Below are 25,885 nucleotides of genomic sequence, written 5' to 3' on the forward strand. Positions count from 1 at the left end.
TCTAGGGATCCTTCAAACTCCTTCGGGTTATCGCCTAAAAGACACGAAATGCTACTGCTCACACGGTCATTCCTCACCCGTGGAGACACAAAGGACACTTCTCATTGTTTCCCTGAACCCTTAATCGGCCATGCTAAGCCTCATGGGAGTTGTAGTCTTGTTGACTGACCCGCCGGATAACCGCGGAAAATGTAGAGGAAAGGACTTAAGCACGGTACGCTGCGGATTCTGGGAGTTGTAGTCAACAGGCCCCTGTGGCCCGTCAAGGCAGCGCCCGATGACAGAGGCGGAAGGAACTACAACTTCTAGCATGCCCTGCGGCCGTTTTTTTGACCCCACGGTCTTCATCCCCACAGCCGACCGCCTCTCTCCGGAACTATCCCTTTCCGCCTCTTTTCTATGCCGCATAGCCTGTCTAGAAAGGCCGGTCCAACGGTTGAGGACTCTGACGCTGACCTGAGAGGGAGGGCTCGGTGTGGAAGAGGTGAGGGTGTCCCAAAGCCCTTGGGCCACATATCTGGCCAAGTCAAGCCTCTCCGCATCCATATCCTTTCACCCTGTTCTCTGAGGCGTCCCTAGGCCCCCCAGGCCTGACTCTGTTACTCCAGTCCCGGCGACCCGTGGGCAGGCAGCCGCTGTCCACTCGGGGTTGGGGCCGCGAGTGAGGCCAGACAACGGATTTTGAACGAGCATTTACTGTACCAGGGTTCTGGGCTCTGGCCACTGCGGTTGATCCGTGTTTCCTGGACGTTCGCCCGTAGAGTCTTATTAGTTTAACCCACATTTCCTCGTCTCAGTTCGTAGCCTGGCTCTAAAAATGATAAATGAATCCGAATGTAACTTCTTAGTAGCTGGTTTCTGGCGTGTCCTAAGGCCGGGAGCGTGTTGGTTATAGATATTTTTGGTTGAATCGTTTTCCTTTCTTTGTCATGTTCCTGTTCTCCCCTCGGGTCTACTACCCTATATGGTGGGATCTCAGTAAACAAGCGACAAGGACAAGCCTTTGAAATATTTTAAATCATGTTGAAGCAGTTTTCTCAGTTCCGCTTAAAATTGTACCTGGTTGCTTTATAAATTCTAGAACCATTAAATCATTATCTTTTTACTTGCTAAGTAAATCTGTGTTCTGACTTGGCGCTAGAAGTACAGATGAGTGTCAGATGTCCACTGCTGTTGCATGGTTAAAAAAGATTCCGGAAATCCTCTGGTAGATTTTTGGGTTTGTCAGACACATTCTATGCCCATCCGTAGATATTTACATTTATTTACTGTAGTAATGACCTGCCCTCGTTTTCCCTAGAGTGATAAAAGGACCATGCAAATCAGAGTGGAAATGACCCTGGAGACAGAAAACCTGGATTAGCTAGGAGCAGCTAGCTTTAGCTTAATACTTCGATAATTAATCCTTTTTTGTCTCATTACCCTCATCAGTGAAATGGGATCTGCCAGGCCTGCGTTACAGGGTTGTTCTGAGGATGACAAAGTGCTTTATAAACTGGCATCTGTATCAGAGGCATTCACCTGCTGTATGCACACCTTCAGTGTTTGTGATGGCTACTCAGAATTTTTGTATCAAAATTTTTTTAAGCTTCAGGAATGCTTTGAAATATTCTTCTAGCTTTTTCCAAGATAGCGATTTATTAGTAATAAAAATTAATACTGAACATTAATTTTCTGTCAGCATATGTGCTTTACATGTATTGTTTTAACTGGTTTAAGCCTCACACCAGTCTTAAAAGGTAGGTTTCTATTGTTATGCCCAAATTTTGCAGATGGCTGAGATAGAAAGATGGCAGAAGATATCCTATACTAAAAACAACTAACATTTAGTATTTACTTTATGCTAGGCAGTTTGTTAGCTGTTTCTTGACTCCTATTCTTCACTGCAACCCTGTGAGGTAGGATATCACTTTCTCCAAGGCTTAGAAGTAAATAACAATATTTACCCAGTTTGCTCAGAATTGGAGAAGCGACATTTGAATTCAAGTCTGCCTGACGACAAAGCCTATGCTTGTTCCAATATAAGGGATGATTTTATTGTTTCTGCTAGCTTTTTTATTTGGTTTTGACTCCCTGGATTAAATATACAAAAAGATTTTTAAGCCATATTTGGGTTCAGTAGAAATCAATTAGTGATGTCCGCAATGGGAAAGAACCAGATAGTAAAAAGTTCTCTTCCTACCTTTGCCATCCCTGGATCCCCTGAAAACACAGTGAGAGCAGAGTATGTTAAGGGCCATTGGGAGCCTCAATGGGGCTGCCATGATGAGTGTTTCTTAACCTTCTATTGAGAAAGGTGCTACTGAGATGAAAGAAAAAGCAAATTGATATTTTAGAATTTGACACTTTGTAGCCTTTGGAGTTATTTTGGGTGTTGTGGAAGGTTCAGTACCTGGTTCTTGGCTTACATCAGTTTTCACTCTAATCCAGTTGGCATTGATAGTTTAGTCTGTAATTCTAAGGCAAAACTTTTTTTCGGGGTGAAATCTAATTTTAGAGTAGTTATGAGAGGGACTTGTGTTTTGACTGATTCTTTATATACTTTTTTGGCCATGCCCTCATTTCCCACATTTTGGCCAATACTTGTTAATAAATTAATCATGATTTGAAGATACAAGGGGGATAATTTAGCTTCCTTTAATTGCTTGCTTGCCTTAAGGCATTTAACAAGCACACATGAGAGCAAGATATGTCAGTTTTATTCACTGTAGTATTCCCAGAGCCTAGAACAGTGCCTCAGAGATGGCACTCAATAGATATATGTTGAGTACATGAATGCAGTTATTATCTGTTATATTCTTGCTTTGATTGATATTGTATATTCAGCAAAGTTTGTGATGCATTCTTTTAACACTTGCCTGCTTTGTACTATTACCTTTATACATAACCTATGCTGAATACCCGAGTTCTATTGTAGGGTCCTTCAGAGAGGGACTATTTTTTGCACTTTAAATATTCCTTACAGCACCTGAGAGAGTACCGTGAAGAAAGTAGCAGCTCTAGGAATGAATGACTACTTGTGGGTAATCAGAGGATCAAAAGTATGATTTGATTGGAGACCCAAGGATCTGATTTTATATGGCGTGTTCAGTATTTGCTTTACCAGACACTTTCACACATCCCTGATTACTGTGGGGAGTTTGTAGTCTAGGAACTTAAAACTTTTGGAGCTCTTTTGAGGGGAATCCAGAAAGGGACATATATCTATCTTCCTCTCACTCCAGATGAATCGGACAAAGGGTGATGAGGAGGAGTATTGGAATAGCTCCAAGTTCAAGGCTTTCACCTTTGATGACGAAGATGACGAGCTGTCACAGGTAGGTTTCCATGAACAGTTGCTGAAGGTCTCACCCTCTTCCACTGTGTACCCTTCCCCTTGCATCCTCAGTAACCTGTCTCCATGAGGCTCAGAAGTGTTTTCAGTCAGATCTTTAGAAAAATCTTCATGGAAAAGAACTCTGAGAAAAGAGGGGGATTGTAAAAATCAACTCTCTGCCCTTTTTCCTTTACATTCTTAAGATGATTGATTTCTTTGAGTTTTTTTTTTCAAGAACCCTGTCTTTTATCATGTGGTATAATTTATTATTATTATTATTTATTTATTTTTATTTTTTTTGCGGTACGCGGGCCTCTCACTGTTGTGGCGTCTTCCATTGCGGAGCACAGGCTCCGGACGCGCAGGCGCAACGGCCATGGCTCACGGGCCTAGCCGCTCCGCGGCATGTGGGATCTTCCCGGACTGGGGCACGAACCTGCGTCCCCTGCATCGGCAGGCAGACTCTCAACCACTACGCCACCAGGGAAGCCCAATTTATTATTTTTGAAGGATGAACTGGATTGGAAGTTTGTCTTTATTGTGTCTATTTTACAAATGGGGAAGCAGATTCATTTTTGGAGAGATGGATAACCTCACTACAAAGCAAGTCAATACCAGGAGTGTGATTAGAATTCAAAAGCGGTTTTGATTCCTCCTGACCTTTTGTCGCTGGACTCCAGTGTTGGCTAAAAAGCAAATTGTTTTCTTGGCAAATGTCTAGCAGGCTAGGCTTTCAGTTGCAGAGGGTGAAAATGTTGGCCATCTTCAAGACCCAGTTCCTCAGCCTTCTTGGCTGTCAGAAGGAGAGGTGAGAAGTGATGACTGCCTGAGTGCCCTGCCTTATGTCTGTCTGCAGTTAAAGGAATCCAAGCGGGCAGTGAATAGCCTTCGAGACTTCGTGGATGATGATGATGATGACGATGACCTGGAGAGAGTCAGCTGGAGCGGGGAACCTGTGGGAAGTAAGTAGAAGAGGCCCTAGGAAGGATTACTTATTCAGGGTTCTTACCACTAGTAAAGTCTCCTCAATACTTGTCAGGGAAGGGAATGAAGCTAAACTATTTTCAGATGAGCACACATCTGGAAATTTAACCCAGGAGAAGATACTGGGGAAGTACAGCAGTAGTTTCCATATGGCTATCTAGGCCTGCTACCCTAGGGCTAATGCTTGGCTGGCTATTTCAGACTTATTTGGGGTGCTTGTTAAAATTAGATTTCTAGGTTTCACTCCAGAGACTCTGCTTCAGTAGGTCTTGGGGATGGGGGTGGTTGGGGGGTAGGGTGGGGTCTCAATTGATAATAAGCACTGTAAATGCTTCTGATATGCAGTCATATTTGGGAACTGCTGACTGAAATGCTCATAACTGGCTAGCAGAACTGATTTACTTAGCCACCAAGTCTCACTGCCTAGCTGTTCTGTAATACCACTTAACACCTTTGCAGAGTCCATCTGACTTTTTTTTTAAATTTTCATTTATTTTTTTATTTATTTAGGCTGCCTCGGGCCTTCGTTGCTGCTGGCGGGCGGTGCTCGGGCTTCTCACTGCCGTGCTCAGGCTTCTTGTTGCGGAGCTCTAGGCTCGCGGGCTCTACAGCACAGGCTCAGTAGTTGTGGCGCATGGGCTTAGTTGCTCCAGGGCATGTGGGATCTTCCCAGACCAGGGCTCGAACCCATGTCCCCTGCATTGGCAGGCAGATTCTCAACCACTGCGCCACCAGGGAAGCCCAAGGTTTTTTTTTTTAAACTGGGAAATACTGTCACATGATTTAAAAAGTAAAAAGTATTTAAGGCACACAGTGAAAAGTTTCCCTTCCCCACTGTCATGCATCTACTCAGTTCTCAGGCCCTGGCCACCCAAAATACAACTGCTGTTGTTTGCTTTCTGTGTATTCATCTAAAGATTCTTTTTGTATTTGGAAATACATATAGGAGTATATATTTTTACTCCCTTTTTTACACCAGTGGTAGCATACTTTATACCCTGCTCTTTTACTTGACAGTATAGCTTGAAGATCTTTCCATATCAGTACATAAAGAGCTTTCTCATTCTGCCTCTTCCTTTTCAAAAATAGCAGCATAGTATACGTTGTATGGATTTCTCATAATTTATTTAACCAGTCCACTGTTGATGAACTTTAGATTGTTTCCAATCTTCTGTTGTTTATATTGCAGTCAATAACCTTGTATTTTGCCCATATAAGAGTGTCCGAAAGATCAATTCCTAGAGTGGAATTACTGGCAGAGAGTATTTGCATCTGTGTTGGTTAGATATTGCCAAGTTGCCTTTCACAGGGGTTGCACCAGTTTGCACTCCCACCAGCAGTGTCAGAGTATTCCTTTCTCCACCACAGCCTTGGCAACACAGGGTATTACCAAACTTCTGGGTCTTTGCCAGTCTTATAGGGGGCCAGTGGTATCTCAGTGTACTTTTATTTTGTGTAATTCTCTTATTAAGAGTGAGGTTGAGCATCTTTTCACATGTTTAATAGCCACTTGTATTTCCTTTTCTGTGATCCATTTATTCAGTTCCTTTGCCCCTTTTTTCTGTTGATTGGTCTATTTGATTCTGTCCTTTCTCCTTGCCCCAATTTTTTAAGTTCATGTTGACAAGAGACCAGAGCCTCTAATGAAAAGCTTTTAGAGTTTATTGGAATGCTGGATGCCAAGGCATTATTTTGGATGAGAATTACTGATCTAGATCTTATTATCTTGCAGGTATCTCATGGTCCATCAAAGAGACTGCTAGTAATAGTGGGTCAAACCATGAGCGTGAACAGCTAAAGAACCGAAACAGCTTCTCCTCCTATGCACAACTACCCAAACCTGCTTCTACCTACTCCCTGAGCAGCTTTTTTAGAGGTAAAGAGTGATGGTTAAAGGGACAGGAAGTCCTTTTCTTTTTTTAAAAAAAACCGCTGAGGCTATAATTTTCATTTACTCTGTAAGAAAAAGATTATTGAGGGACAAAAAATCTTTGGAGCTGGCCGTTGGGGATCACGCAGGGCAGAAATGAGGGGAATTCACAGGGCTTGGACTGGGTTTCTAGAACATGATGAACAAAACTGACATTAACCCTGTGACAGGTACTGAAGAAATTTGCCTAGGTCAAAATTCCTCCCTACCCCTGTGCGTTTCTGTTGGAAATCCTTGTGCACTGCTGGTGGGAATATAAAATGGTACAACCACTGTGGAAGACAGTTTGGTAGTTCCTCAAAAAATTCAACATAGAACAATCATATGATCCAGCAGGCCACTTCTAGGTATATACCAAAAAGAGTTCAAAGCAGGGGCTTGAACAGGTATTTTTATACACCAGTGTTCATAATACCATGATTCAGAATAGCCACAATATGGAAACAACCCAAATGTCCATTGACTGAAGAATGAATAAGCAAAATGTGGCATGTATATGCAGTGGAATATTATGCAGCATTAAAAAGGATCAAAATTCTCATACATGCTACAACATGGATGAACCTTGAGGACATTATGCTAAGTGAATTAAGCCAGACATACAAGGACATATACTGTATGATTCCATTTCTGTGAGATACCTAGAATAGTCAGATTCATAGAGATAGAAAGTAGAATAGTGGTTACCAGGGGATGAGAGTGAGGAGGAATGGGAGGTAATGTTTAGTGGGTACAGAGTCTCAATTTGGGATGATGAGAAGTTTCTGGAGATGGATAGTAGTGATGATTGTACATTGTGGATGTACTCAGTACCACTGAACTGTGTACTTAAAAATGGTAAAATTTATGTTATGTATATATTAACCACAATTTTAAAACTGTTCCTCAGTGCCTTTTTTTTTCGCAGCACCTCAAATTTCTGAAGTTGAATAAAAACTTTTTTAAGCCTTAAGTTCTCATATTGCATAAAAAAGTTCTGTGTGCACTGCATCCTTAACCAAGTCTGAATGGCTCTGACATGAACTGTTGACCTTATGTGTACTTTACCTTTAGGGAGAACTAGACCTGGAAGTTTCCAGTCCCTCTCTGATGGTAGGCATTGACCCTCTTCTCTTGATTACTGTGGGAGATGTTACTGATCTGGGGTACAACCTGGGGAGTCATGGGGACAAGTGATAATTAGATGATGACATTTCTTCTGAATCTGTCATCATTATTAGAAAGATTTTCTGATGCTGAGTAAGGAGGTCAAGACCATTCTGGTTACAGGGGCAAAGGGTAACTTCTAGGGATGCTGTCTTTGGGGGAGGAATGGGATCTACTTTGGGCCATAATGATACCTTGGGGGCCAAATGAAAAAAAAAAGTGTGCCTGAGAAGGAAGCAGTAGAGGAAGGTAATGGCAGGAGATGGTGCCCTTCTGAATCAGTTGCCTGTTCTTTTTCAGCTCTGTCGGACACACCTGCCAAGAGCTATGCTCCAGAGCTAGGGAGACCCAAGGGGGAGTATAGGGTGAGTTATATCCTACATTGTGTTATATCTTTACACAGTTTGACATACTTTGACCTATGTTATCTTGCTCGATTTTCTCAAATCTTTGAGCAGGTATGATTTTAAACCCCTTTTATAGGTAAGAAAACTGGATTTCTAAACAGAACTTGCCTGGAGTCTCATAGCTAGTTAAATGGTAGAACTTGGACTCAGAATCTCTATTTTCTGGTTCAGTCCTGGCACACTTTCCTTACCCATTATGCTGCCTTTTTTAGGTTGTACTTTGAAACTTTTGATCACCACTGTGGTCTGGAAGCTTGGTGGAACTCATATTCCCATGAAGCACATAAAAAAGCAAATCGATTCAAAAGGAAGAAACGATATCATAAGGTCCAAAAAAGGAACACGTTCCTCTCTTTCCCTCTGTTGGCAAAGCCGTTAATTAGAGTCCCAAAACTGCATTTAGGGGTTGAAATCCTGAACCACTTAGGCATAGCATTGCTGGTTTTGTTAGTTGATCCATTCCCTGTATGATCCAACTCCTCCTGCCTATATTGTCTCTGTTCTAGTTCCTTAAGAAACTCAGAACAAGACCATCCCAGTTCTTATTTTTTCATCCATTTCCTTCCACAAAATATCTTCCCTTTAGGGACTAAGTTTATGAGTTTGAGGTGAGGAGCAGGCACACTTACAATTCTGATCCCTTAACTTCCTGGGATTCATGCATTGCTAATATTTCAGGATTACAGCAATGATTGGAGCCCCAGTGACACAGTGCGACGCCTTCGGAAGGGCAAGGTAAGGCCACTGGGGAGAGAATTCTTGTGAGATTTTTTGGGAAGCTGGGCAGCTTGACCTTTCTCTTCAGTTATATTTGTTAAATGAAGTGGTTTTCAGGAGGAAAATCAATCCACTAAGAAGACAAGTCAGCTGCAAAATTTGTGATTCTCCAGGGTTTAGTGTTGCTTTGATGGGGAAGGGGGGAAAGAGTGATGGATGAGAGTGAACAGTAGTGCCTGTAAGCATGAGAACAATCTTTTATGTTTAGGTCTGATCCATTGTGAGTTAACTTTTGTATATGGTGTGAGGTAAAAATTGACATTCATTTTTTCCCATGTGGTTCTCCGTTTGTTCCAGCAGTATTTGTTGAAAAGACTATTCTTTCTGCATTGAATTACTTTGGTGCCTTTGTCAAAAATGAATTGGCCATATATATGTAGGTCTCTTTTTGGACTCTCTTCTGGTTGATTGATTTATTTGTCTATCCTTATGCCATTACCAAGGCCTTGATTATTGTAGCTTTGTGATAAATCTTGCAATCAGGTAATATAAGTTATTCAGCTTTATTCTTCCCTTCCAAAATTATTTCAGCTATTCTAGATCCTTTGTATTTCCATATAAATTTTACTATCAGCTTGTCAGTGTCTACAAAAGAGCTACTGGGATTTTGATTGGGATTGCATTGAATCTATATACCAATTTTGGGAGAATTGACATCATAATAATTAATGGATCAAAATGGATCATAAACCTAAATGTAGAATAAGTGCTAAAACTATAAAACTAGAAGAAAATATAGGTGAAAATCTTTGTAACCTTGGGTTAGGCAAAGACTTATTACCTAAGCACACAAAAACCATCAAATGGAAAGGGAAAAATTGAAAAGATGGACTTCACCAAAATTAAGAACTTTTGTTCTTTTTTTTTGCAGCACGCGGGCCTCTCACTGTTGTGGCTTTTCCTGTTGCGGAGCACAGGCTCCGGACGCGCAGGCTCAGCGGCCGTGGCTCACGGGCCCAGCCGCTCCGCGGCATGTGGGATCCTCCCGGACCGGGGCACGAACCCACGTCCCCTGCATCGGCAGGCGGACTCTCAACCACTGTGCCACCAGGGAAGCCCAGAACTTTTGTTCTTTAAAAACACTGTTAAAAACACAGAAAGACGGGCTTCCCTGGTGGCACAGTGGTTAAGAATCTGCCTGCCAATGCAGGGGACATGGGTTTGAGCCCTGGTCCGGGAAGATCCCACATGCCATGGAGCAGCTAAGCCCGTGCACCACAACTACTGAGCCTGCGCTCTAGAACCCACAAGCCACAACTACTGAAGCCTGCATGCCTAGAGCCTGTGCTCCACAACGAGAGAAACCACCACAATGAGAAGCCCATGCACCTCAAAGAAGAGTAGCCCCCACTTGATGCAGTTAGAGAAAGCCCTCATGCAGCAACGAAGACCCAGTGCAGCCAAAAATAAATAAAATGAAATAAATTCAAATGAACAAACGAAAGAAATCACAAAAAGACCATAGCTAGGAGAAAATATGTGCAAAATACATGTGTCATAAAGGATTTTATCCAGAATATGTATATAAAATATAATGAATTATCTTCAATAATAAGAAGATAAACAATCCAATTTATTTTTTTTAAACTTTTTAAAATCTTTTTGGCTGTGTTGGGTCTTTGTTGCTGTGCGCAGGCTTTCTCTAGTTGCGGCAAGCGTGGGCTACTCTTCGTTGCAGTGCGCTAGCTTCTCATTGTGGTGGCTTCCCTTGTGGAGCACGGGCTCTAGGCACGTGGGCTTCAGTAGTTGTAGCAGGCGGGCTCTAGGTGCACAGGCTTCAGTAGTTGTGGCACACGGGCTTAGTTGTTCCGCAGCATGTGGGATCTTCCCGGACCAGGGATCAAACCCATGTCCTCTGCATTGGCAGGCAGATTCTTAACTGCTGCGCCACAATCCACAAACAATCCAATTTAAAAATTGGCTCAAGGGGACTTCACTGGTGGTCCAGTGGTAAAGAATCTGCCTTACAATGCAGGGGACGCAGGTTTGATCCCTGGTCAGGGAACTAAGATCCCACATGCCATGGGTCAACTAAGCCCACGAGGCACAACTACTGAGCTTGTGTGCCTCAACTAGAGAGCCTCTGTGCTGCAAACTACAGAGCCCACACACCCTGGAGCCTGCACGCCACAACTAGAGAGAAAACCCACACGCCACAGCTAGAGAGAAGTCCACGCGCCGCAACGAATAGCCCATGTGGCAACGAAAGATCCTGCATGCCTCTACCAAGATACCGTGTGCCACAACTAAGACCTGACGAAGCCAAAAATAAATTAAATAAATAAATAAATAATAAATAAATGTTTTAAAATAAAAATTGGCTCAAGATTTGACTAGTTATATCACAAAAAAGATACATAAGTGGCCAATAATCACTTGAAAAGATGCTCAACATTATCAGTTATCAAGAAAACATGAATTAAAACTGAGATATCACTATACAGCCACTGTAATGGCTAAATTTAAAAATACTGATCTTACCACACATTGGGAGGATGCGGAGCAGCTGGAACTCTCATACAGTACAAGCAGGAAGGTAGAATGGTAAACTACTTTGGGAAGTAGTCTGACAGTTTCTTACAAAATTAAACACATTTAGTTTCACTACTAGACATTTACAATCCAGGAGGAATGAAAATATGTTCATACAAAGACTTGTACTCAGATGTTCATAGTAACTTTATTTGTTACGGCCCCTAAAGTGGAAATAACTCAAATATCCATCAGTAAGTAAATGGATTAAAAACTCGTGGTATGCCCATACAATGGAAAACTACTCAGCAGCAAATAGGAGCAAACTACTAATACCACAACATATAGATGCATCTCAGAAACATTATATTGAGTGAAAAGCCAGATACGAAAGAGTACATATTGTATGATTCTGTTTTTCTGAAAGTCTAGAAAAGGCAAAATTTTAGTGACAAAACAGATCAGTGGTTGTTGGGGGGTAGGGATGGGAGAAGGGTATTGACATCAGAGTGGACAAGGGAACTTTCTGGGGTGATGGAAATGTACTGTATCTTGATTGCGGTAGTAGTTACATGGAATTATTTACTTGCCAAACTCACTGAACTGTACACTTAAATAGGGTAGATTTTATGCTATGTAAATTATGCCCCATTAAAAAGAGAACAAGTTGGCCGCAGATAGCTGGTCCCCCACTGTCCCCGGTGGCGTGGCGTACCCTGTGGAACTTCGGGACCGGGGTCCAGTGCAGAGAGCCCTTCGTCCTAGGACATAGGGCGCTGCTGGAAAGGCAGCCACCGCCTTGCCCATCACACACCACACGTTCCTGGGGAACCTGGTCCTAAACTATTCGTAGACAACCTGCTTCTGGATCAGCGTCTCGTTCGTAGCAGAGCAGCTCCCTCGCTGCGACCTACTGAAAGTCGGCCCTCGACACAAGGGTTTGAAAAAAAACAACCAAACAAACCGAAAAAACAGATTTAAAGAAAAAGAGGAAAAGAGAACAAGTGAGCTCTCTACCCGTTGACTTTGGCAAGAGTTCATCAGGACATCAGCATCTTCTAGGGCATAAGGCTGAACTAGGGAGGGTATGATGGGAATCTCTTGGCTCATAGAGTGCTGGGGGCTGTTGTGTAAAAACAAAGAAGCTCTCCTTGGGGACATTTTAGTTTATTCTTGCCCATTCTTCAGTATCCAATGACAAAAGAATATAGGAAATTGTCTTCCTTGCACACCAATTCTGTTCTTCCTCTGCCAGGTCTGCTCCCTGGAAAGATTCCGCTCCTTACAGGACAAGCTACAACTCCTAGAAGAAGCAGTAAGCATGCATGATGGAAACGTCATTACTGCGGTGAGTTGTGGGTTTTGTTTGTTGTTTAAGTATTGTTTTCATTTGTTTCTGAAAGTCTAATCAGAATAGATTTTTTAAAAACCTATTTATTTGAAGTATAGTTGATTTACAGTGTTGTGTTAGTTTCGGGTGTACAGTGAAGTGATTCAGTTATATATGTAACTATTCTTTTTCAGATTCTATTGGGTATAGTTCTCTGTGCTATACAGTAGGTCCTTGTTGGTAATGTCAAGTAGAGACCCTGGGTTTCCTCTTGAAGTGGAAGATTCTCAGAAGTACGTGTTCTAAGGCTTAGCTGGCAGGATATGCATTGTGTGTGGCACTCTTGATTATGACCCAGAAGCAGTAGGTTGGCCACTTCGTGTTCTCAAGAATAATCTGAAGGAGGAGAGATGTGAGAGCAGCTTCTCACACAGGGAGGGAGGTGCCTCTCACCAGTAGGGGCACAGGTATGTGGACTCCCAAGACACAGCTCATTCCATATGTCCATCACCTGTCCTTCTATCACATAGAGAAACCTATTGTATAGACCGGCAGAGATTCCTAATGAGTTGCTGGCCTCATTCCTAGACATCAGGTGCTCAGGCAGGGCCTTGTGTTTGGAAGGTTACACAGGATAATTCATTCTTAGTTCTCTTTTTCCTCTAGGTTCTGATCTTCCTGAAGAGGACATTGAGCAAAGGTGAGCGTGGTTTAAGGGAAATCTTCAGTCAGTAAGGTGTCTACTACATTTGAAGGGAGAATGGCATTGTGGCTTTCATACCAGAATTTACCAGCATCAAGTCTACTTTAGGGACAGCTGGGATGGCCTGAGACTTCTGAATACACATCACAACCCTGAGGGCAGTTGTTCTTCCTTTAGGGTGATAACTGCAGTAACTACAAAGCCCCTCCATTTATTGGACAGACAGATGGCTATGTGGGTTTGAGGACGTGAAAGTCCATGCTCAGTGCCTGATGTTTGGGTTGGTGAGAACTGAAAGTTAGCACAAAGGCTAAGCATTGCCCTGGACCATGGAGTATGTTGCTGGTGGGTTGAGCCATTGGGATGGGCACCATAGAAAACCATTCCTAGCTTCTGGTGGATTTTGAGGAGATCATGTTTGGAATGTGTGAGTAGGGAGAGCAATTTCCTATTGAGTAATAGGCTTTAATCTTTCCCCATCTAACTCCTTCTTCCTGCCTGCTAGAGATCCTCTTCCGAGAGCTGGAGGTACGGCAGGTTGCCCTGAGACATCTCATTCACTTCCTTAAGGAGATAGGGGATCAAAAGCTGCTTTTGGACCTCTTTAGGTAAGAACTGATCATCTGGTCTATAAAGTTCATTAAGTACTTTGTTCAAAGCACTCTGGGCGATAATACAGAGAAAGAGAAGACACTGCCCCTCTTTTATGGAAATGCTTAGACAGGATATTGAGACGTGATAGGAGAATTCCTTGGCGATCCAGTGGTTAGGACTTGGCACTTCCACTGCCATGGCCAGGGTTCAGTCTGGGTTAGGGAATTAAGATCCTGCAAGCCGTGCAGCACGGCCAAAAAGAAAAAAAGAAACGTGATGGGATAACTAATAATGTACCACAACCTGTGATAAAGTGACCATGCAGCAGGTGGTTAAGAACCAGGCTCTGGAGTCAAGCACCTGCGTTGAATATTGTCTCCACCACTTAGTTCATAGCGTGACCTTGAGCAAGTTACTCAACCTCTCCAAGCATCAGTTTTCACATCTGTAAAATGGAGATGATGATACCCACCCCACAGGTCATTATGAAGATGAAAAGAGTTCGTGTGTATAAACACTCAGCATAATGCCTAGTCTGTAGTATTAATATTTATGACGTATTTTCTTACAAAAGACCTAGAATAAAGGTATCTTTTATTACTTGATCCCCAGTGATGCCAGTGAGAAGTACAGTGGAAGAGCAGAAGAAGCATATATAATTTTCAGTCAGGATATCTGCGGAGAGCCTCATGGAAGTGATTAGGAATTGAGTTGGGCCTGTGAGACTAGGTAGGATTTTGATAGGTAGAGAGGCAAGAGGTAGGCGTATCTACTGGGGGCGGCTGTCTTCTATCATGTGTTTCTTCCCTGTCTCATTTCAACTGGTAGGGGCTATTTTATGTCCTTTCTTCAGTATCAGAGAAGGGGCTGGAACCTCTGTTTAGGCTGACATGTGGCCCAAGGTAACTTCATTTACCCCATGGCTTCAGCACAGCGATGAGCTGCCCCGAAGACTAAGGTGGGGAAAGCAGGTCACCTGGGCAGGATCAAGATTACATATGGTTAGCCAGGAATTTGCAGAAGACATGTTCATCGAGACAGGTTGTTCCCCCAACCCTTTCCTCCCTCCCTCCTTCCTTCTTTCCTTCCTTCTTTCCCTCCCAATCAGCAAGGCTTTATTAAGTATCACCTCTATGCCAAATTAGTGATGTTAATTATAGTGGTCCATTTAAGGTAAGAAGACAAGTCCTTGTTCTCCAAGGCCTTACCACCTTTGGGGAGAGACCAAACACATTGTATGCTGTACCTGAAAACAACAGAGGGCAGTATAGACAATCTGTTTCCAAGATTCTAATGACAGAGAAAAGTGTTTTCATCTTTAAAAAAAAAAAAACACAACAGGGGGCTTCCCTGGTGGCGCAGTGGTTGAGAGTCCGCCTGCCGATGCAGGGGACGCAGGTTCGTGCCCCGGTCCGGGAGGATCCCATGTGCTGCGGATCAGCTGGGCCCGTGAGCCATGGCCACTGAGCCTGCACGTCTGGAGCCTGTGCTCCGCAACAGGAGAGGCCACAGCAGTGAGAGGCCCGCGTAGCACAAAAAAAAAAAACCCCAAAAAACCAGGGCTTCCCTGGTGGCGCAGTGGTTAAGAATCCGCCTGCCAATGCAGTGAATACGGGTTCGAGCCCTGGTCCAGGAAGATCCCATATGCCATGGAGCAGCTAAGCCCGTGCGCCACAACTACTGAGCCTGCGCTCTAGATCCCACGAGCCACGACTACGGAGCCCGCGAGCCACAACTACTGAAGCCTGCGTGCCTAGAGCCCGTGCTCCGCAACAGGAGAAGCCACCACTGCGCACCGCAATGAATAGTAGCCCCCGCTCGCCGCAACCAGAGAAAGCCTGTGCGCAGCAATGAAGACCCAATGCAGCCAAAAATAAATAAACAAATAAATACATTTATTAAAAAAAAAAAACTCTTCAGCTGTATTTAAAAAAAAAACCAAAAAACAGAAGACTGCTGTGGGCTAAGGTTTTGCGGAGGCTCTGAGCCTTTCTGTCAGATCTGTTAACATTACAGTTATTAGTGCCCTGCAGTGTCTTCTTTGTTCTTTGCTCAGCTAGGTAGATGGGGGAACGATGATACCTGATCCACCATGTGTTCTCAAGGTGTTGCTGATCAGTAGAGAGTTTAAGAAGAGAAGGGTTTATCTTATGTATAGAGGCAAATGAGTTTGAATTGTGTTTCTTTTAGAGCAGTCATCCTATTTTGTGAGGTTATACTGCCACACATCAATAAATAAAAATGCCCTGCTGCCTTCTGCTTCTTCCCAGGTTCCTAGATAGAACAGAAGAGCTTGCGGTAAGTGTGGCCTTTGTTTCAGTTGGGGGCCTCTTTAACAGAAGTCTAAGCCAAAACCCAGCCTCCAAGATCCCAAACTGATTGAATATTTTCTTTCCTTTGGTATTGATTATATCCAGGAGAGAAAGGCATCTGGGAAGCCTAAAAACAATCCAAATGATGTACCATTTTGTTTCTTTTTATATGCTGTTTTGATTGGGCTTATGAATAATTTTTTTTTTAATAGCTGAATGAAAATTGGCCTGGTCAATTTGGAGTTTGTCTCTTAATTTCTAGTTGTTTTCAATTCTTGGTTTGTTGGAGCTTTGGGGTTTTGGCTTCTAATACTAAAGATAATACTGAAAGCAAAGAGGGATAAGAAACCAGATACAGGTCATGAAAGAAGATAGGTCAGGCTGCTGGTGGTGCACCCAATACACATTTTGACTGAGAGCTCAATGACTGTTAAAATTGATTTGGGGCAAATTCTCACCATTAGAGAAGAAACTCCTGGAATACAAGAATAAATCTGAAATTTTACCAAAAATGTAATTGTATTATTCAGACTTCAGTGATCCATTTAAAAAGTTGAACATTATAGTGCAGGGGTAAGAATTTCTCAGTGCCGTCAATGTCAGGATTGTCCTTTTAGTCGCTGTACCACACATTGGTGGTAATATATTTTTAACCTTCTTTGCGCAACAGAATATAATTCAGGAAAATGTTTTTCAGTAATATTTTGTAAAAGGAACTTGTACTTAATATTCAGGGCATGGGAAAATCTCAAAAACCCTTTATCTAAATCTACTCAAAATGATTGGGAATCTGTAGTAATCATTTTGAAAAACTTTTTGTTTACATTTTTAATTTCTGTAGGTTCAAAACTATAAGGAATTTTCTTCAAATAGCATTCTTATAAAGTTTGTTATTTTGAAGTTTGATTAATCAGTGAAAATAAATGTGTTTTGCATAACTTATTTTTATCTAAAACTTTCTTATTTTCTTCATATTCTGTATTATGTTTGAATTGAAGATGATTTGTCATGCATGCTGTTGTATATAAATTGGGAGTTTTTCAACCTTGTAAACTTTGCAATTGGCAAAGCTGAGAGTCTGCTTTTAGTTTATCCCCGAAGAGTATGAAGATTTCCTAAGAACAACTTTTTCTTGAAACTAGTGGCTAGTGGCTACCATACTGGATAATGCAGTTAGAGATAATAATTTTGAATCATTCTTTGCCCTCCTCCCCACCCCCTGCCCCCTAATCTATTCACAGAGGAATCTCTGGTAATGAGAATTTAGTTTTTAAGCATGGGAAATCTACTTACAGAGCTACCTTGCCCTTCTGAGGAAAAGAAATAGCTCAAAGCCTTTCTCTGATTTTTGTAGCTAACCCATTATCGAGAGCATTTGAACATTCAGGACCCCGAGAAACGAAAAGAATTTCTTAAGACCTGCATTGGGTAAGTGGGGGAGAAATGTTTTTAACTATAAATACTCTTATACAGAGCAATGAAGAGACTAAAAAAGGGTAGAATGGATAGATGGTTGCAGGGAAAGGCTAACAATGGATCATACAAGCATCGTTAATGATCATCTCATTCAGTGGTTCCAAACACTAGTCCCCCACAGAGTTTTCTCTGATAGGTGGTAAGTTGAGAATAATAAGGACAATGTAGAGAGTTTTCTCCTAAAGCTATATTTATTTAATTTGAAAGACTGCCTTTTATTCTGGGATTTTTTTTCCCCCTCGTCCTCCACCCCCTTTTTGGTAGAAAAATGGGTTATAATTTTTTTTGTGTGACCTTATATATTAAAAGAAAAAGTTGGCAACATTTTACCTTATATATTATTTTCAGTGTTACTGGTCCTTGAAACGCCACAGTCCAAGAACTACTGATTCAGTCCAGCTTTCATTCAGAATATAAATCCCTGTAAAAACCAGCCCCACATATTATTCTTCCAGTGATGGGGCACACAGTTCTCTGGAAAGTAGCTTATTTTATTGTCAGACAGCCTTCATTATTGGAAAGTGCTTCCTTATATTGAGCTAAAACTTGCTTCCCTGTATCTGTCAAGACAGATGTGGAGTCTACCCAGTAGACCTTGCTCGAGGTTCAGTGGTCACAGTTGTTTTAATCATTCCTCATGTGACATGATTTCCAGGTTTCACATTTAGAAATTTGTTTATTTCAATGCAATCCGTAATTTTAACTTTATCAGCTACTGAGCTGATGCGTCGTATGGCCTCTCGTAAACAAAGAGAAGTTAGAATAGTGAAGTAACTGGAACCTTTTGCTGGCTTCTTTATCTCTTCCAAAAAATTGGCTGGGGATCACACTTATCTGGGAGAGTGTAATTGAATTTCAGAATTCTTCCTGGAGTGAGTGGAGTAGGGGAATAAGGCAGCACTTTCTGAAGGAAGGTCTGGGAACTGGGTGTTTAAAATCTGGCTTCTATTCCTGGCCTTACCCATTGACTTACCATATAGCTTTTAGGCAACACACTATTTGTCCCTCAACTTCTTCATGTGTAAAAATATAATGTAGTGTTGAAGATGGGACCCTTGACATATGTAGAGCTCTGAAATCTTTACTAATCTACAAACATACCGCTGTGCTGTGTAACTTGATTTTACCTTATTACTCTGCATTAAAAAATGGCTCACATGATTCACTTAGCTGTACAGCAGAAACTAACACAACATTGTAAAGCAACTATACCCCAATAAAAATTGCTCAAAAAAAAAAATTGCTAACAAATGTAAGTGCCCCTTAAGGAGAGTTAAGCATTGACATTAAGCAATGATAGGAACCGCTGTGCTTCACGGGGATGTGGATGACAGGCAGCTGGCTAGGCTCACTCACTAGCTAAGTGACTCGTTCATCAAACATTCCAGGGCTTCCCTGGTGGCGCAGTGGTTGAGAGTCCGCCTGCCGATGCAGGGGACACAGGTTCGTGCCCCGGTCCGGGAGGATCCCACATGCCGCGGAGCGGCTGGGCCCGTGAGCCATGGCCGCTGAGCCTGCGCGCCCGGAGCCTGTGCTCCGCAATGGGAGAGGCCACAGCAGTGAGAGGCCTGCGTACCGCAAAAAAAAAAAAAAAAAAAAAAAATCCAACTCCCACAATGAGGGGATTCTAATTCATTCCTCAGCAAAATCACCAGTGACTGTATATTTCGTGGACTTTCAGGCTCCTCGAATTGACAAAACCTTAAATATAAAATCCCAGCCAACGGTCTCCTCTATTTTCTGCTTTCTCTCTCTCTGCCTTTCAGGGATGCTCTAAAGGTGAACTGAGATCAGATTTATGAAGCCCCATGAGCTTTTTATGCTTACAGTGGTGATTTGGTTTAGTTGGGTTTGTTTCCTGTTTGAGTAGAGAATGAGGTACTAACCTTCTGGCCCTCTCCCAGTTTGCCATTTTCAGCAGAAGATTCTGCACACATACAAGACCATTACACGCTCCTGGAACGTCAGATCATTATCGAGGTTAGACTCCTTGTCTCTACACTTCTGCTTCAGTGCCAAAGCTCACTGCCATTCAGCAGCTAGGAGACTTCTGCTTTGCCCACATAGGTCATTTCCTGTTACATTTTCTAAGAGCCTTTCATTCTCTCTCTCTACGTGGTAGCCTTCTGTCCATTGTCTTCAGGCATCCTTTTTCTTCTCACTTGCTATTAACCTGGAAGTATTTCCCAGAACTCCATTTCATCACTATTTCTCTGGTCTTCCTCCATCCAACTTGGGCCTGTCATCATTTTCTGGATTTTAAGCTCCTCTGGGCCATCCTAGGCAATTCCTTTTCTTTTTCTCTTCTTTGCCTCTTTCCTAGGGTAGGAAGCACAACTGCTGTAATATTAAAGGCTTCTCTCCTGCCTCTACTCCATGGACATTGTCCTTTTTTTCACTTGGCTCACGCCACCACAGGCAAATGATCGACATCTAGAATCAGCAGGACAGACTGAAATCTTCCGGAAGCACCCCCGCAAAGCTTCTATCCTCAACATGCCGTTAGTGACGACGCTTTTCTACTCCTGCTTCTACCACTACACAGAGGCTGAGGTACAGGCAGAACGTGAAAGAAAGGCCCCACACATTCTCACTGCACAAGACGAGCATATTTCAAAGCCAGTACTTCAGCATATCCTATTTACAATGGGTGCGCATAATTCTCGGCAATCCATCTGGGAAGCCTTCCCGGCTCTCAGCAGGGGTGAACCAAGAGGAGAAAAGAGGTCTGTAAGGGTTTGCATGGCTTCCAGTGAGCTGGCATGGAATGATGCTGCTCCCATAGCAGTCTTTGTTCAAAGGTTTCATTTCAAATGGATTCACACAGTACAGAGAAGAGCTGCGGGGGATAGTTACTTGTGGGTACTTTAAAAAAGTTTTTTGAAGAGGTGTAAATTTAATGACTATAGGTGGGCATGATCATAATGATAATAGGATTAGCATAAAGTTGGGAAATACACCATACCTGTTAATCCAGTCCTCTTAAGCTGGGTTATGGTGATATCCAGTTAGACCTGACGGAGCTTTTCTCTTAAATTAATTTCCGGGTTTAAATGGTTGCGGAGTGAAATGTAGACTGTCTATGTAGTGGAAAAGAAAAGGGGAGATTGGTAGTATTTGAGAAATACCACTAAAATTCCTTCTTCACTTTCATCCTAGGGCACATTCAGCAGTCCAGTCAACCTGAAGAAGACATTTAAGGTAGATATAAATTAGTCAGTGTTTGGTAAAAGTAGTATCAGAGTAACTGCATGGAGTGGATGTTGCTTTCTATCCCTGCACAGTAGTAAGTCCCTTAACATTCAAGGTTAAGGGGAAAATGGAGTAAGTTTGTGGGAAGTGAGGGAAGGCTTTAACCGAATGGCCTGCAACAGTGCTGGGGCTTGGAAACCTGAGAGATTTGTGGATTTTAAGAGGCAGAATCAACACCAGGGAATATTTTTGCCTATCTTTCCAAATTCTCAAGCACATCCCCTGATGCATTTCTACTCCTCCTGAATTTCCCCTGGCCTCTGTTTTCTAGATCCCAGAAAAACAGTATGTGCTGACAGCCCTGGCTGCTCGCGCCAAGCTTCGGGCCTGGCATGATGTCGATGCCCTCTTTACCACAAAGGTGGGTGCCCTGGGACTGTTCCATGCCGCTGATGCCTTGACGATACCATCTTGTCATCCCGTGCCTCCTGGGATCTCTAGTTCTAGTTACTGGTAGACATTTTTCCTTCAGATTTTTATTTTCCAAAGTTTCAAACCTAAAGAAAAGCTGAAAGAGTAGTTAACAGTCTTCACCTGCTTCACTAATTTGTTAACATTTTTGCCATATGCTTTTTTCTTCTGCTGAAACATTTGAAAGTAAGTTGCAGATACCATGATACTTTTCCTTTAATTACTTAAGCATTTATCTCATTTGTAACCACAATATTATCATTCTCAAGAAATTTAACATTAATATAAGAATATTATCATACATATAAATGAGCTCTTTAGAGCTGTTTTTTGTTTGTTTTTGTTTTCTGTCAGGATCCAGTCAAGGATCTTGCATTACATTTGGTTGTCATGTCTCTATTAGTTTATGTTTAAATATCCATTTTTCCATTATGGGTTTGACAGTTTTTTGTTCTCCCCCTTTGTTAGTTATTTAATTGGCTACATTAACTACCAAAGCAATATATGCCTGTGTCAAAATCAAACACGATATGACAGTGTAGAGGGTAAAGAGTGAAGTTCCTCTTCCATTGTCCACCTGTTCCTTTCTCAGTCCCTTCCTCAAGGCAAGCAGTGTGAAAAGTTTGACGGGTGGCTTTCCAGACCTTTCCTCATGAACTGACAAGTAAACATTTATATGAATATAAAGATGTAAAGGGTAGGATTAGTCTACCCAGATAAGTTCATACTACAAGGATTGTTAAGTAAATTGCTTATTTTATTTAGCCATATTTCACAGACATTTTTCTGCATTCGTGCCTATAGATCTAAGAATTTATTTCATACCTCTGACTCTTTTCCACCCTCCTGAGTTCCTTGACTTTTCTGAAACTCTCATCTCTCTTCATTTCTCTCTCCCCCGCCTCCCATTCATCCACTCCTCATCACCATGTTATTCTAGTCTGACCATAAAACATAGGGAGATTAGCTCAGATGTCTGGCCTACCCACGGCTGCCCCATCTTCCTTTTGCAGAACTGGCTGGGCTATACCAAGAAGAGAGCACCCATTGGCTTCCATCGAGTTGTGGAAATTTTGCACAAGAACAGTGCCCCTGTCCAGGTAATGGCTCTTAGAGGGTACAGGATCTTCTAGGAAACCTAACTTTCAGCCTCTAGTGCTCAGCGATGGGAGACTTGACCTGCTCTGGTCTTATCTTAAAGGCAGCATAATGGTTGTACTGTACCTTGACATAGAAAAGGCCAGGGAAGGAAGTTCTCCTCTGTGCTTAAGAAGTAATCCAAGTCTGCCCTCTCTGAGGAGCATCTACTGTGTTTAGCCCGGGTGGAGTACTGACATACTATTCAAATGATGCAAAAAGAGAACTTAATGAGAAAGGACATCAAGGAGCAAGGGGGCACAGCACGGGGTCAGGTCTAGGGCATACCTGTTGCTGGCATGGGTATCTAGCTCTGGGATAAGGAGGAATGGGCCCTTCCCTTCTTTCCTGGGGGAGCATGGAGGTACTGCAGAGAGTCTACCTCATTTCCCTCTGCAAAACTAGTCCTGTGGTTGATGATGGGAATTGTAGACTGCAGATACTGACTCTTTTCCTTCTTCAGGATTTTTTTTTCTACCTTTCAGAGCTCTGGGTTTAATACATCTGGGAATCATTAATCAGAAGTACTTCTTTTCACAGATATTACAGGAGTATGTCAATCTGGTGGAAGATGTGGACACAAAGTTGAACTTAGCCACCAAGTTCAAGTGTCATGATGTCGTCATTGATGTGAGTCCGTAAGAAATGAAAACCCTGAGTTAGACCTCAGTGGGAGGTGGGAGATTATAGTCTCAAGTCCTAGATCCTGAGGTTCGTCTGTCAGTTTCAACTCAGTGGATAAAGTGGTCTGGCAAGAGTTAGTTTGGAGACCAGCACTCCTGTATGATTTTCCCAGCCCTCTGACTGGTTTCTCTCTGCTTTTATAAATTCGTTGCACTCGGAGAATTCATAGAACTGAATCAAGCCACGTAACCTCTGTAGACTTCTCTTCAGCATGAAGTTCAGTGGGTGCTTGACCCCACTGCTATCCCACTGTAGCTTCCTGGCTTCTCCTTGAAACTTAGCTCAAAACGGGAGTGACAAAAGGAAAAAGCCCCTTCTGGAGAAGGCTGATTGGTGGTTTTTATTGTTGTCTGTTTTGGTGATAGACTTGCCGGGACCTGAAGGATCGTCAGCAGTTGCTGGTGTACAGGAGCAAGGTGGATAAAGGATCTGCCGAGGAGGAGAAGATTGATGCCATTCTCAACAGCTCGGTGAGCAGCTGCAGCTTACGCCTCCAGCAGTGTCAGTAAACAGTTCATAGCGTAGCATTGAGTTTATATTCCCACGGCCTGGATGGGATTGCTGTCAGCCAAGCCTGTGGATCTCTTTTTTTTTTTTTTTTTTTTGCGGTACGCGGGCCTCTCACTGTTGTGGCCTCTCCCGTTGCGGAGCACAGGCTCTGGACGCGCAGGCTCAGCGGCCATGGCTCATGGGCCCAGCCGCTCCGCGGCATGTGGGATCTTCCCGGACCAGGGCACGAACCCGTGTCCCCTGCTTCGGCAGGCGGACTCTCAACCACTGCGCCACCAGGGAAGCCCTGTGGATCTCTTGATAAGGGTCTCCTATGGGCCTACAGGGCAAAAGCACTGGTTGGAACAGCAGAAGTCACTCCTGAGATATGGGATGACATAAGGGTGATGTGGGGACCTTGGCTGACAATTGTAGCCCTCTGATCATTGTTAAACCTAGCAGGTAGGAAGGACTAACTACTGGGAGTCTAGAAACAAACGTTACAGATTCAGAATATCCAAACTGCATAGTTGCCTGGGGCTGGATGTGACTTTCCTGTTGGGAGAGAGAAGTGGGTGAAATAGATTTTAGCTATTTGGGGAACACAGCTGACTCATCTCTCATAGCAGAAAATTGCTGAGCTTATTGTTAATGTGGAGCGTAGGTCCCTGTTAGATATTTTGGAACCTTCCACAAGCTAAAGCTAGTGAATCTTTGTCCTCAGGCAGGCAGAACCAGAATAAATGCCCTAAATCAGGCTTGTAAGATACAGAATAGGTATTTAATCCATCTCTAAATAAATGAACTCCCCCCCACATTAAAAAAATTTCTTTCTCAACCTCCCCCCTGCATCCTTCTTTTCCTTACATTACCTAGCTGTGGGCCTTGTTTTATCGAATTCCATCTGCCTATCTGTAAGGATCAGTGAAAAACTGATCATTGTTTGTTTTTTTCACAGCAAATTCGATGGAAGAATTAAGTGGCATCAGCTCCCTTGAAACCTGCCTCATTTCTTCCTTTCCTGCCTGTGAAAGTAGAGAGCGCTCTTCTTGGGAGAGTTAAGCATCACATCGCTTGGGCCCATCGTCAGCAGGCAGTGCCTGCTACCTGTGGGACAGAGACTAGCACCTGGGCACCGACAGCTTCAGACCGATCTTTTGTCCAGGGGCCATCATCTGAGGGGCAAGATCTAAAGCTTTGCCTCATGAGAGAATCTCTCCACCTGGTGCTCATGTGAAGGTGGGAATAATTTCTAGATTGGGCCCATATTGGGCAAGATCTCTCTTGGTCTGCGGAAAGTGACTGCTCCAGAAAGGAAGTCTCCTCGACTGAGAGGTACAGGTGTCCTAGGGTGGCCACTCCATTCCCCTCAGCTAATTATGACCCTGGACTTGGTGCTGGACAATGGCAGTTTTGCTCTGAAGGAAGTCAGGACAGAACCGGAATGGCTGTCTCCCAGGGGGCCTCAGGAAGCGCTGCCAGTGTTGCCAGGACCTGTTGGAGGCGCCCTCACACTGTACAGAGTCCTCCGCCTCATTACAGAGATTGCCAGCGTCCCTCTGCTGCCATGGTCTTCCCTTTGTACAAAAACTGGTTCCTCTCTCACTTGCACCCCGAGGTGGCCTTGTGTGAGAGATGAGAGCATCCCCCTTACCTTTCCCTCCCACCCAGACCCCTAACCTTATATGGAGCTCAGATTCAGCATTGCTGGAGGAAGCTCTCCTTTTCTGCACAAATCTCATTATTTCACTAGGACCTTCCACAAGTTTCACCGGGGCTAAACTCAGCAGCTTTTCTGTTAGGCTATTAAGATGGAGGTTTTAGTTTCATGTTGGTTTTCGAGAGGATATTCTGTAATGCCAGTTTCCTGCATTCCTGTACCAATATTAGCCTTTGTTCTCTGTGACTGAACTGGGTTTTCCAGACATGCCTAGACTCCTAATAAAGCTGCTGCTTCCTTGGTGCCTTCTCTTTCCCTCCCAGTTATTTTGTACAGAACAGTGAAGCATCTGCCCCGTCTCTTGGGACCACTACAAATCTGCCTTGGTGACAGCATTCAGCAGCCTGTCAGCACTTCAGGTTGTGGAATAACAGTGCTTACGGCAAAGCAGGGCCGTGTGGTTAACAGAGGGAGCACTGCCCCCTGGCTGAAGACCCGGCCTCTCGTCCCAGCTCTACCACTGACAAGCTGTGTGGTGCTGGACGAGTCCCCTTCTCTCTGGACTCATTATCTTAATCTGTGAGGGGAGGGCACGATTCTCTCAGAGCTTGTAGGATTCTGTGCTTTTGTGGCTGTGTGGAGTGGGTGAAGTGGTAGGGGGAAGAGAAGACACCCGTACAGAGGCACACAGCAGGCTTTAAGGCAATGTGGTTCTCATCTGGAGGCAATTTTGCCCCCCAAGAGACGTGTCAATATCTGGACACGCTTTTTTTTTTTTTAAAGAATTTATTATTTATTTATCTAT

At 43.2% G+C, this 25,885-nt stretch overlaps 1 protein-coding gene across 1 annotated transcript; it reads left to right on the forward strand.

The window, feature by feature from the left end:
• The first annotated feature begins 323 nt into the window (after positions 1-323).
• On the forward strand, positions 324-25,383 carry VIPAS39 (VPS33B interacting protein, apical-basolateral polarity regulator, spe-39 homolog). Its single transcript, XM_067729352.1, has 20 exons — positions 324-484; positions 3,225-3,317; positions 4,173-4,278; positions 6,033-6,176; positions 7,284-7,322; positions 7,677-7,741; positions 8,462-8,518; positions 12,288-12,380; positions 13,029-13,062; positions 13,571-13,673; positions 15,930-15,957; positions 17,326-17,399; positions 19,352-19,427; positions 19,866-20,000; positions 20,607-20,648; positions 20,971-21,060; positions 22,124-22,210; positions 22,788-22,877; positions 23,297-23,401; positions 24,379-25,383. Exons 2-20 carry the CDS (start codon positions 3,225-3,227, stop codon positions 24,397-24,399), a joined length of 1,482 nt encoding a protein of 493 aa, XP_067585453.1. The 5' UTR covers positions 324-484; the 3' UTR covers positions 24,400-25,383.
• Positions 25,384-25,885: the final 502 nt, after the last annotated feature.

Source organism: Pseudorca crassidens, chromosome 1 (assembly GCF_039906515.1).
Source record: "Pseudorca crassidens isolate mPseCra1 chromosome 1, mPseCra1.hap1, whole genome shotgun sequence".
Classification (NCBI taxonomy): Eukaryota; Metazoa; Chordata; class Mammalia; order Artiodactyla; family Delphinidae; genus Pseudorca; species Pseudorca crassidens.

What these genes read in the sequence shown, in the direction of transcription:
- VIPAS39 (XM_067729352.1), top strand. Translation starts at nt 3,225, where the DNA reads ATGAATCGGACAAAGGGTGATGAGGAGGAGTATTGGAATAGCTCCAAG. An exon ending in GAGCGGGGAACCTGTGGGAA is followed by an intron (nt 4,279 to 6,032) that starts GTAAGTAGAAGA and finishes ATTATCTTGCAG; the next exon opens with GTATCTCATGGTCCATCAAA. An exon ending in GTCATGATGTCGTCATTGAT is followed by an intron (nt 22,878 to 23,296) that starts GTGAGTCCGTAA and finishes TTTTGGTGATAG; the next exon opens with ACTTGCCGGGACCTGAAGGA.